The sequence below is a fragment of the Sphaeramia orbicularis genome, chromosome 14 (assembly GCF_902148855.1).
Source record: "Sphaeramia orbicularis chromosome 14, fSphaOr1.1, whole genome shotgun sequence".
Taxonomy (NCBI): Eukaryota; Metazoa; Chordata; class Actinopteri; order Kurtiformes; family Apogonidae; genus Sphaeramia; species Sphaeramia orbicularis.
In genome coordinates, this window is record NC_043970.1 from 26,126,830 (window position 1) to 26,140,437 (window position 13,608).

General features: G+C 38.5%; 1 protein-coding gene across 4 annotated transcripts in view; it reads right to left on the reverse strand.

Annotated features, from left to right (window-relative positions):
- Nucleotides 1-13,608, reverse strand: part of LOC115433028 (glutamate receptor 3-like) — a 115,575-nt gene that overhangs the window by 21,003 nt on the left and 80,964 nt on the right. For all 4 annotated transcript variants that reach the window (XR_003937296.1, XM_030154212.1, XM_030154211.1 and 1 more), the window contains exons 7-12: nucleotides 13,098-13,265; nucleotides 11,254-11,358; nucleotides 8,884-8,991; nucleotides 6,687-6,893; nucleotides 4,082-4,455; nucleotides 661-859 (exon numbers count right to left, since the gene is read on the reverse strand). Coding sequence is in view for 3 of the 4 variants with exons in the window: in XM_030154212.1 (XP_030010072.1) it covers nucleotides 661-859; nucleotides 4,082-4,455; nucleotides 6,687-6,893; nucleotides 8,884-8,991; nucleotides 11,254-11,358; nucleotides 13,098-13,265 (1,161 nt within the window). In the remaining variant the exon portion in view is untranslated. The remainder of the gene's footprint in view (nucleotides 1-660; nucleotides 860-4,081; nucleotides 4,456-6,686; nucleotides 6,894-8,883; nucleotides 8,992-11,253; nucleotides 11,359-13,097; nucleotides 13,266-13,608) is intronic.

Consider the following 13,608-nt stretch of genomic DNA (forward strand, 5'->3'; position numbering starts at 1 on the left):
TACTAATGTCTGACTGAAGATTTCACACTTGATATGATTACTTCAATATCATTTGAGCCTCAGAAACATAAAGATTTGACAAAAGAGAGACAGAGAGAGTGAAACTTGATCAATTAATATATGGTATCTGCAACAGCCAAATTGCATGTGGTAATTCTCAGTAACGTTTTCTGAATTAAAGGGATTTTGCATCAAGGTTTATTTGCAAAGAAAGGAGCTGCTTTTGTAACGAATGTATAAATACTCCCTAATTTACATACATGCAAATGGAACAGGTGCACTATGATGCTATTTGCTTGGCAGCACAGTTGAATTCCACCCTTTACTGTAAATTATGAGCTCCATTTTTACCTCCTTTGCACCGGAAGAAAAAGCCACGCATTTCTTTAGTAGATCTGGCCCTGCTTTCTTTCATAGGACACAGAATTAATCAATTGTAGATCTAATATTAGTCCTCTGAAAGTGCTGTTTCAGGAGAAACAATATCATTCTATTATTGATTATTCATTCAACTTATTATCTGGCAGGTAATACATCAAACCAACAGGAGAGCTCCAGAGACCTGTGCTCCTTTTGGACAACACTGTTAAAGCAGTGCTTGTTATGCAGTATAAATACAGTGTTGTGACAACAAAGATGACAACCAGTTGAAACACTCACCCTAAAGAACTCCTTAGTGGAGCCTGAGTCTAATGTCCCATAGGCGATCTCTGTCTGCTTGGCCAGGTCCTCTGCACTCTCGATGGGGGAAACCATCCTCTCCACGGTGAGGAAGGCAGCCAGGTTGGCCGTGTAGGAGGAGATGATGATGAGAGTGAAGAACCACCACACTCCTCCGACGATGCGCCCTGACAGAGACCTGAGGGGATGAACACAGCAGACAGAAACATGAGAGCAGTGGGTTCACATCTAAACAGGGAGAAGAAGAAGAAGAAGAAGAAGAAGAAGTGGGGATGCACTGATTCGATCCGCCAATGTGTCTCAGGCCAATACTGAGCTCACTGAGCGGTTCAAGTATCGAGTAGACGTGACCTCCTCATGTTAGACACACTTTGGTTCTGTCTAGAATCCTCATGTTACCTCACAACACACAAAGTAACTACTGAGTTCAGATGAAGTTCAACCTGAGCTGAAAAATCTATGTGTTCAATTTGCAGAGTTTGACAGTTTTGGAAAAACTTCGTCAACAACTCATTGATAAGAACACAGAGCCAAAATATCACCCATCTTCAGTTCATCTGCAGATCCAGCGGTCCATGGTTATGGGCATAAATTCATTTAAAGTATCATTAACTCAACGCAGCTGCCTGCACAGCTGATTAATTCTTTAAAAATAATAACACGGCTCATTAACTCAAAATAGCTGTGTCTACACTTAGTTTTGAAACATATTCAGGTAAACGACTGTTGCAGGGAGCCAAAACAGCTCAGCCAGCAGCTGTCTCAATCCACTAGGATAATGCCAGCTCTGTATGATGCCAGGACAACACCAGTCCACAGCCACTGCAGTCTGAGTGCTGATATGTGCTGTTTGTTTATTTATTTGGATCCTCATGAGCCTCCTTTTAAAATTACCAAATTACTGTGACTACAACAATAAATTTAGATTTATGTTTTCATATCACAATAATGATCAATATTGCAAGGTCTTTTTTACTTGTCTTCAGGGGTTATTTTGTCCACACTTCAAGCTGACACATTTAAATGTCTCAGTGTTATTGCTGATTTACTTATTTTGATGTTTTATCACCACGATTCATTTTAATGTTTCTGAAATCTTTTCTTAGCACGTGTTTATCATGTTTTGACCATGTATTGTAACCACCATGCTTTTCAGGTCACTTATCTCCTTCTGGGTTCTGTTGGTTTAAAGCCAAATGTTGCTGTTGAATGCAGGCGTTTAGTTTGATCTCATTCATCTGCTGTAAAATGCACCACTTTCCACCGCAAATTTAGACCAGAGGGGACAGAACAAATCTGAAGTGAAAGTACCATGAGATGAGACTATCGCTGAAGCCAGCCTGTGATGAACTAAACTGCTTTTACTGCAATTCTGCTCACTGGGCCTTGATCAGTTTTTCACATTTTAAAACCCTGGGTTGTATTTTAACATATTTTGACTATTCTCTGTGGTGCAACTTTCATACACACTTCATTCACACACGCCATGGTTAATCTGTTGCTCTCAGAAGAACTCACATTTTAATCTAAAAGCGAGCGTCATTTAGCTCTGCAACACTGCATTGGAGATTGACAAAGCTCTGATACATCATATTGTTCTATTACATTTTTCATTGATTTGCAGGCTGTTTTTAATATCACTAAAACATTTTTGTCTTCTACATGTGTTCTCATATCTAAGAATAAGAATCACAAAGGTTTTATTATTCTCTGTAAGACAATAGAAACCTATCTTGGATACTTCTTGTGAAAAAAGAACAGACAATAACAATGACATGAACAAAAATTCTTTCAATTTGGAGCCAAAATAAGACTCCTGACTCTTAATTTTCTGTTCTTTTTCTGCAGACACATATCTGAGCAATTCTTTCCACAACTTTCATGCCTCTTCATTGCTTTAAAAGGCAATATTCTCAACTTCAGACAAGGGCATCTGGCCTTAAATTTAGCCTGCAGCATCAGAACTATAACTGTCAGGTTCAGCAGACATCCGTCTCACTAGCAGTTGGATAATGGGACAGCTCACAGTGTCGGTGTCCCACTGAGAGGGCCAGACTCCTCCATATAGAGACAGTGTGAAGCTTTTCATTTGTACTGTTCTTTCACTTGCATTTGTTTAACAAGAACTGAACTCTGCCAGAAAACTTAGGAGGAAATTAGCAGCCTTCTTTCATCTTCAGTCTTGGGTAAACAGTATTTTATAGCATTAATTTGTCATGTGAAATGATTATGCATCTGATCTTGATAATAAATGTACCCAGACTCGCTAGAGACAAAACAAATATTGTTTAATTAAAACAAATTGTAAATGAGAATAAAAGTATAGCCAAAGAAATCTGGCTATACTTTTATTATTAGTTATTTAAGATAAACTTAAAATCATTAAACTGAGTAAATAAAGGCTGTGTAAATAAAGTACTTTGATTCTTAAAATGAAGAAAAGTTGTTACAAAAGAAACAACTTTTTAATGTTAACTTTGATACTTTATTAAGTTAAAAGTCACACATTTTCTTAAATGAGATTAATGCTCTAATGCCAAATATAAGTGTCTTTATTATTTAAAAAAAAAAAAAAAAAAAGAGAAAGAAAGGCTAATTTCCTTCCTTGAAATTAATTTTTTTTTCCTAGTATGTCCAGTACAGTCTAAATGTTAAAATAATAAAAACCAAGAGAAAGTTAAATATCTCACAAAAAGGATGCTTTTTTCCTTTTTCACTTGCAACAGATTCTTAAATACTCCAACAATGTCTGGCTAATCCAAATCCTTCCTCAAAACTTTTTTTGTTGCTTTCCAACCAGCTTCACGAAAGTCTCATAAAAGAAGGATGACAGAGGTCGGAATCCTTAGAGCCGAGGCCAGGGACATCACAGTGACGCAAAAAGAGATGGATGCATGAATAGAAGGGATGATTGGATGGTGACTGTTAGAAAAGTACATGATGTGGGTACGATGATTCAACATGTTTTTTTTTGTTTTTTAAAAACAATGATGGCTTTTTCTACACAAAATACATTATATGCACCAAGATGATGACCGTAAAATGAGACATGCAGCAAAAACACGGTAACCCTCCAAGAGTCATGAGGAAATGATATAACTCCTGTGAATGAAATATAATGACCCCTGTGCATTTTACAGCCCTCAACATGGTGGATATAAGTTATTTTGTGGATGCAAAGCATCACTGCCAGCATGCAGCGTGAAAACAAATGGATGAAGAGAGAAAAGGAGGGAAAGTGCAGTGAAGTCAAGCATGAAGTGAAGAGGATAGCAGCAATACCAAAGCTCAAAATAACCTATATGCACCATGGCAGGATGGAGTTACGTATGGGACCATAAAATGCAAAGAGATGATGAGGACAACTGTGAGGTGGTGGAAAATGGACAGAACAACCAACCTTGGTGAGATATCGCATCCTTGCTGCATGAAGGCGCCCAGGGAGAACCACAGGCTATTAAAAATCCCAAAGTCATTTGGAGGGTCTGGGGGGCTCTGAGGGTCTTTGGCCTCATCGTTCTCGTCCAGATGCCACTCATACGGGCTGAAACGGCTGACCAGGAAGAGCACCACGCTCACGCCGATATAGGCAAATACTATGCACATCCAAATCTCATAGGCCAGCGGGTCGAGGAAGGAAAACACCCCCGGCTTGGATTTTTGAGGCTTCTTTATCATTATAGAGATGCCCAAGCTCATAAAGGGCTTAGAGAAGTCTATCACTTCTTCCCGTACCAACGTTATGGTTAGAGGAGCCACGGCTATATCAGCTCTCTGTGAAAATGGGAACAGGCACACTGTGAGTTAGTCTTACAGATCAAACTCCACAAGCTAACAAAATATCAAAGAAATATTAATACATTTCAAATGCATTTTAATGAGAATTTGTGGATTAAACAGGTTGGACATGGTGATGCTGAATGCACTTAATATTAAAAAAAAGCCCAGTGAGAGGGAATCTAACATTTAAGAATGAGTCATGTAACATTTGTGTTGGCTAAAGTCTTTGTCCTGATCCAAATCTCCCTCATGAATCAAGTAGAGGGTTGGAAAACAGAGGTGGAGGCAGTTATGTAAGAAGAACATGAAATTAACTTGTTAAAGTCACATCTACCGCATCTACAAAGTCTGACAGGCTCATCAATTAGTAACTCAGTTTGCAGTGATCTTTTAATGCAAAAATCTGAAAATACTTAATGTAAATAATTGCATTTTTTTACGTAAAGTTGGGAGGAATCATAGCCAAAGCACATGTCCGTTACTCACTCTTGTATGGGTTCATTTACATCTGAATGACTAATTAATGGTCATATAAATGCAGCGTAGGTGTAGAAATATAGCAGGGGGTTGTCAATTACAGCAAGGGGCCATTTCTCCCAGTTTGAGCTACTCTATTATTAATGCAGGGGCTACAGGAGAGCAGAGCAGCCTGTAACGTGTTCCAAAGCACAGGTGTTAAATCGAGAAACCTACACTGAAGCACTGCTCGCATGCAGATCTTTTAGATTTCACTCTGCCGTGAGATATCTTTAACATTATTCATTCAGCAGCTGGGGTCTCATAAAAGATGCAAATCATCTTGTTAGAGCCAATCCAAGTGTGAGTGATCCACAAGATAGAGGTGATTTTACAGTGGAAGAAGTGTTTTCCAAACCACACGCATTGCAGCTAAAACTCCACATTTTGAACTGCATGTTTTTTGCATGGATGAGCTGAATATAAACAAAAGGAAAAGTGGATTTTAGAGGAGCTCAGTAGATTAACATGCTGGCTCGAGAGGACTGAGTGAAATGGGAGATTTTACAGTGTAATATTCACTTTAATCATGTCTAGTTTAATTTAACCATTTCTACAAAAGCACACAAAAATACACGTTGAACATAGGTTTCTTTGGGGCCATGGATGTGGTAAATAACTGAGCCAGTTACAGGACTTTCAACCAGTACTAGTATTCAATTCCTGCATGAAACTTTGATATTTCTCATTTTATCTTTGTTATATTTTGTTAAGTAGGTTCTATGATCACCCTCATCTGTCGGCTGTATTACACACAAACTGCTGCCCTGATTTTCATTTAACTTAGTGGAAAGGATGTAGGACAAAGATGAACCACTAAGGTTTTGGAGCAGATCCATTGAAAGTTGAGGCTTAAGCTGTTTTTCATGTTTTGATGAAAAAGCCATTATTGTGGATAGTTTTGCGATTGCATTTGAAGTGTACTTGGTCAGTTATAAAGGCAAACACACAGATTACTGATATTTTTCCCATCTTACCATCTACCAAGATGAAAGACACAATAGATTTAGAATAAGTGTTGATTTTTACTTTTAATTTTTACATAGTACTTCTCTCAGATCTGTCCTGAATCTGAAATATCACCAGAAACACATTATACTGGACTACTAAATTGAAGCCTGCTGTGATTATATAATTGTACAGGTTGACAATGCGATTAAATTAATTGTGCAGCTCTAATTCTCACCTTGTTTTACACTGTAGAGCCGCGGGCAAATTGTGAACTTTGAAACTAACCTAGAACTGGCACCGAGAGACTATATTTTTTCATGTTCAGTTTTCAGTAGAGGTTTGCTTTGGTTTAATCACTATAATTACTTGGTTAGAGTTAGGAAAAGATCATGATATGGGTTAAAAAATAGACGTTTTCACAAAATTCACTATATGTTAGAAGAAGGAACATATTGTACAACCGTACACAACACCCTGGGCTGACAGGTGTGAATTGTCTCTGTTATTATAGTGAGTGTGGGCATAAATAATCACTATCCCACTCCACAGGTGTAAGTAGAATCTCCCTTTTAGCTGAAAATGAAACCTGTCATTTTTTATAGTATATTTTTACAGACATTTAGCCACATTTGTAGGGTTAACTTAGATGAAAGTGATCATGTAGTAGAATCAAAAATGGAAAAATAATGATATAAAAAATAATAATAGAAATATAAATGATCAAGCAGTTCCTTTTATGTGCTCTTATGTGTACTTACCCCATAAACCAGTTCACCCACCATCCCATTCCACGTCTTGGTCTCTGGATCTCTGGCTCCGTACTTCCCATCCGGCACTATCGACAGCTTATATCTTATCCCCACATGCTTTGCAATTTCAGAAGCTAAATCGACACAGTAGCCTTCATATCTGTCATTCCCATCCATCTGCATATAGTTTTTCTTGTACATCACATATGGAGCTTCCTGTTAATTAGACACAAATCTGAGTTCACAGCAAAACAAGGCACATACTGACCTGTGGCAAGACCTTGTGGGTGACACGAGGTCTTGTTGGTACTATAGCATGCACACAAACATGGTACAGACAGACAGACAGATGGGGGAGGGGGGTGTAGGGTAGGGAAGGGGGGCAAATGGTACAGAGCAGCAGGGGTTAAACAGAGCCACGCTGCACGCTACTAAAGACCTGGGGAGGCTGAAAAAGCAGGTCGTCGCTGAAGCAAAGAGGCTGACTGGGCCAGTGGGAGGAGAAAAGCATCTAAGACATTAAAAAAGAGGAGAAGCAGGATGCCAGGGCTCCCTCATGCTAACCTCGTTACAAATCTAAATCTGCAGAAATGGGCGATAGACGGGGGTTGCATGTGCTTTGCATCAGCGTAACACACAGGACAGGACAGACTGAATGGAGCACTTTTCCAGTTCATAAAGTAAACATCAGTGACAACTTCGACATTTAACACAGTAAAAACATTAAACCTATTCTATTCTAATGAACAACAGGTACATATTAAAGTAATTATGTCACCAATGAAGACTTAATTGTTGAGTTTTGCTTCATCTCTGTCTTGACAATAAAATAATCTGCTGGTTGTTTGCTTGATTACATATTAGTAGGTGCATTCAGATTAGCTCTGTGCTGTGTTACTCATGTAAATGTTTGTGTGGAACTCATTTACAATGTAGAACATGTTTACTTTCACGCTTCATTTAAATGTCACTGTGCACATCACATTGGGAATGCCAAAAGTGCAACAGCGACAGCAGTTCAGTATTGCAAAAGCATCTATCTACACATCTGTCTGACTCCCCATCTGACTCCCCTTTATTTCTGTATTTTCTCTCATGACTTCAGATTGTGTGTCTGATACTTATGCATGAATCCAGCACTTACACAGCTCCCAAATCTACTCTTTATGCTTAAGCTTCTGCTCTCATGAAAATGTTACAAAAGGTAAAAATGAAAGACTCACACCCTATAATAATAGGATGCACTTTCATTAAATATGGCATTTCCTTCAAACTTTTGGAAATCAAGAAAAGCAACATGAAATTAATGAGATGACTATGATGTGTGTAAAATAACAGTTTTCTTTACTCAAATTAAAGGCATGGCTGACAGTGAGAAAATAACACAATGGCAGCTTTCTTTTGTGCGTCTTCTGTCGCGCTGATGTTCCTGTTGTCTGACCTGGTTATGAAGACAATGTCAACACTGAAATGGGCATGTATGATCATTACATTCTGAATTTGCCTAAGATGCAAACATAATAGGCAAAGTCAGAAGGAACGGGAGGCCATGGTTTTAAATGTAAGATAAGGCGTACCTTATCTTACATTTAAAAATGACCAATGATTTCTTACCTGCAGTGACTTTATCTGAATGTGAATGTACCCGTCATTAGTTTAACGGTGTGTCTAAGTTGAGCCTGATATAAACTGACTCTGAGAAGCTGACACGCAGTATTGAAATTGATTTCTGAACTTGAAGGAAAGTAAACTTGAACCAAGAGATAAACAACCATAGGCTGCAGCCTGTGGGTGTTTATGTCCTCCTTGCGTGCAGATCATTTCTTGTCATTTCTAATTCGACTAATCTGTCTCCAGCGTCACTGACGATTTACTTAATGAGAGGGAAACACTTTTACTTACGTATGCACTGAATGTAAATACGATGGTGTCTATCTCTATAGTTATCATTACCAAAGCCGTTATTGTGACGTCACTACTACAACAGCCCACTGTAATATAAAAAACTCAAAATGCTTTGGCACCCACACGGATACAGTTGAAACACTCTTTGTGAATCGACTGTTTCAACATGTAGTGAGTGGATGGAAAGCAACTGAAAATAAAATAATTCTACCCTCCCAGGACAGATTGCAACAATGGACACCTTGACCTTGAGTGGCAGAAATCTTAATGTGAAACACTTAGAACCTGTTTGAGAGTGTACCATAATAGTAGTGACCACAATTGTTCGGTTTTCCACAGAAGAGGACTCGTTGGTGACCTGTTGATCCATTATATAAACAAATTTTTCGAACTCATTCCAGTAGCCGATCTGAAAACGACACAGAGATACACAGTTAACACAAGAAACACAAAGGCATCTTTACAGTAGAGCCTCCAAGTACATGTGAGTTGGTCGGCTCTATCTGTAACATAGCTGGAGTCAGAGTCGCTTCTTTGCCTGATGTACGACGATATTAAAAGCTTGTAGTGGTGCTTCTCAGTTCACCTGATCTACACTTCAGTGGAGTAGGAGTAATCTATTCCTGGCTCAGCAAATGCTCACTTATATAACAAGAAAGCAGCACCAAGAGTTACCTCGAAGACTGATAAATGTAATACTAGTAAGACAAACTGCATAGTCTAAATGTGCCTTATCTAGGTGGTGCAATAAGTTGTTTTGCCGGTTCCAATAATACTACTCATAGCACACATGGTAAAGTCTTACACAAACACTAACATTCGCCTGTATCTGCTGACTCTTGTTGGTGCAATATGATTATCTCTGATGCATTCAGCCAAGAGGAAACCTGTAAATTCTGGTAGTTTTAACTCACAGTACTCACTCTGTTGTCACTGCAGATTGTCTCACACTGAGTTTGGATGTGCAGCCCGCTGTGTTGTATGTTGTCCAGTGAGCTGAGCTATATAGACAGTATCAGGCCACTCCATTTTGGTGCCAGCTTTTGTGGAGCCCTTGTCAGAGTTCAGGGTCATAGTGCTTTGTGGATCTGTCTGTGTGTGAGTGTGTGTTTGTGTGTTCTGGCAGCAGTGATACTCCCAATTATCCAAAGGCCAGTTACAGGCGTGGACTATGGGATCATGTGGGGACAGTTGAAACACAAGGACATGCTATAGCAAAATATATTCCTGTTTGCTGCTGATGTTATTTTTAATAGTTAAGTTACATTTTTCAACAAAGAAAACTTATTCGGAAATGTATCAGACACTGCTGTCGGCTAATGTTTGACTGACAGCTGAGCCAGCGGCGTCACAGAGACACAATATCAACAGAGTTTTTTATCAGCCGTGGCTTTCAAACCAGTCGACAACAAACCACATCAATTAATTATTGAACTACTAATTATATCTAATTATTCCGCAGCTCAACTGACAGATCGTGAAAGTGCAGGTTCAGTTTACGACAGCTCAAAGCACCGCAGCTGACAAGTTAAATAACTACATTACTTTTATGAGCAAGTTCGCTTTTACCGAGTTGATGTTTGTTTTCTGGCTCGTTTAGCAAGCCGATGCGTGAGACTAGACATGTGTCTGCGCTTGTAGACAGAAAGATGCAGTGAAGCTGAGAGCTAATGTGTGCTGGGGTTCACACTTATTGGCTCTTTTCTGTTTGAGTTTTAGTCTGACATTTGGCTGTCAGTCAGTGTCAGCGTCACACTAATAAGGGCTGGAAAATATGTGCGTTGTTTAGTGTATGTTCATATAAAAATGTTTACTTGCTTACATTAGCAGATATGTTAATGATAACTAGTAAAGTTAAGATTTTAATCCAGGATTGAAGAGCTGCAAAATGTGTCTCAAGAGACAACTTAGCAGTGTAAACACCAAGAGCTTCATCAAAGAATGTAACCTAATAGGCTGTGTGAGATGAGTTCTTTGATGAAAATACTAAAAACAAAATTTTAAAACATTGTACACACATACATACACCCCACACAAAATGTCAGATAATTATTGTGCAAAGCCAGACCATAAATGTTATTGAGGACCAAGATATGCTCATACAAAGATACCCGATTAACCTGTAAAACATCAGGCTAAAAACAAATGACAACTAATAAGAATAAGAATAAGAATAAGAATAAGAATAAGAATAAGAATAAGAATAAGAATAAGAATAAGAATAAGAATAAGAATAAGAATTAGAATAAGAATAAAAATAAGAAAAAGGAAAAGAAAAAGAATAAGAATAAGAATAATAAAAACTTATGTTGAGCAAATTTTAACCCTATCATCTAAGACTTACCCCAAAAGTTTACAGACTGGCTCAGCTTCTGTCTGCAGGCCCTGACTGACTGTGGGTGGATGTTTTCCAGACTAAAATCTCAGAGGGAATGTGAGCTCACATGAATTAGTGTGACTCTGCACAGTGAAGCTACTGGCAGCTTCTGTTCAAATCAGAATCGACCCTGACTTGAATGTTGACAACATGCTGAGAATTTCTGATCAAAACATACATGGAATCTGTAGATGTTAAACCAGTTCCTATTGCACAGGTACATGATATGTGAGACTGCAAAATATATAATTATTCAATTAAAATGCGTCCGCCTGAGGCTCGGTGCTCACTTACCCTGCGGGGGCCTCCTGACTTCATCTCATACACATCGATTGTGTAATTAGATCTTCGTCCAAACGTGTCAAACTGGATGTTTCCTGTCATTCCTTGTACCTGGACCTGACATGTACCAGACAGAGATTCAGCATCACTTCTCCAAACAACAGATATCACAAATGTGGGGTTCAAGTCTTCATATCTCTTCTTCAAAATGTCAGTTTTAGCATTTTCTGATCTGCCTTGTGAATGTGTAAAGTCATCTTAAATCATTTATTTGTACTGAATCAGAGCCACACAGAAGTCTCTGGTCATCTCAGTGCAATCTCTTTATATTGTGACTTTAATTTTCTTCCATCAACAACAGCGATTTTAATTCCCTGGGGGAGCAAGAAACTCAGGTCTTTTATGTTTTTGGCTATTGGCTTCTTAAACTAATAGAATGACTTTGGATGTGACTCAGAGTCCCAATTGCCTCTTTCTCTTATTTAACTGCTTATTTATTCTATATATTTTTTATTTTTCTATTGATTTCTCTGATTTGTTTTGGTGGCAATGCAGGGTTTCATAAAAGTGTAGGCATTAATCTGCTTTCTGTATACCTTTGTACTGAAGACAAGAGGACAGAAGACATGTATTCTTAAATATAACTAAACTGTTTGGTGTTAAACTAAATCTGAGCACATTTTGTGTGTTGTGTTGAGTTAATTACAGCAACAAAACAGTTATTTAAGATACAATTAATATTCTTAAATTGGAAAGTGGTATCCCTCTTAAAAATTCCTCTGCTGGAATATTATATATAACCTTGACAAAAAAAGTCACACACTAATATTTGGTTGGACTGGATATACACTGTGATTTTTTTCAATATGTTTATGCAATGACATGTCATTTATTTTCCTTTTTTGGGCCCATAGTGTTGCTGAATGTGGCTTTGCAGTTGTAGGGGTATTCAGACCATTTACTTCAGGAAAACTGTCTACTGTCTACTTTACAGACTACTCTATTATCATAACTTAAATGCACTGTATATGCACAACCTGGTCCTTTGAGTTTTCTTTATAACATGCAATAGTTCTTATGTAATGTCACATTTATTTCCATCAGTTTGTGGACATGTTGGTGAACATTGACCCGACCAACTGAACCAACCCCAGATCATAACACTGCCCCCACAGGCTTGAACTGTAGGCACTAGGCATGATGGGTAATCACTTCCTCTGCCTCTGTTCTCACCCTGGTGCACCCATCACTATGGAACAGGGTCAATCTGGACTCATCGGACCACATGACCTTTTTCAATTGAAACACAGTCCAATCTTTATGTTTGCTACACACGATGTTTGTTTAAGAAATCAGAAGTTGCTCAGCGCATCAGTCAAAGAACTTATTGCAGCTGAAACATTTTAATCACTGCAGAAATCCAATGGAAGGATTGGAACTATTTGCTTAGTTAAATCCAGATGGACCAGACTTTTTTTTTTGGCCAGGCTGTGTATAAACCACTGCTTTAGCTTGTAACTGGAAAAACTGGTTTAACTGGAATATGAAAAACTTCTTCTGTAAATGAGATTATTTGTCTTGACAAATAGACAATACTCTTTTTCCAGAAACTAGGCTTTTTGTTTTTAAATCTGAAATTCCATTTTTTGCAGTGAATTTGTCATACTTTTTATTGACTGCTATCTACAAGCCAAGTTGCCCCTTAGAGACATTAAAGGTTTACTCTTCTCTACTCAGCAGTGGATGCAAACAGATAAACAGGTTGTTAATTTTTATATTTACAGTATGAAAAGGTTGTCTTATATCACTGAAAACATAAATCAGTGCTGTTTACAGTTACAGTGCTACAGTCGTACCATTTTGAGAGCTCTCTCTATGTCGATGCCTTGGCTCCAGGGCACAGCGGGGTTGGCGAGGCAGTCGCCCGCGCTCCCTCTTCGAGACACGTCCACTCTCTGCCGCCGAAGGTATCGAAAGGCCTCCGCAATCACCATGATGGCATCGTGGGTCAGCGCTGATGTGTACTGAGTCAAAGTACCCACAAGAAACTCCAGTGACACACCAGTTACATCATACAGACCTAGTGCAAAGCCGCTACGTGACCACAGGAAGTTCATTATCTTAACAGGGCCCTCGGTTCGCATAGAGAGCAGCACTACTGAGAGAAAAAGGTAAGAACAGCAGAACCTTGTATTATGATTGACACAAAAATTGTCTGAGTATGAAAGCTTCTGCCGTTGAAGCAGGTGACAAGTTATTTAAACACCGTCTCGGTGAAAAGATTCAGATTGACACATTTTGGGGTTTCAGCAGACGTACCTTACAGCCTTAAAACTCAGGAGTAAAAAGAACAAGGAAGAAAAATAT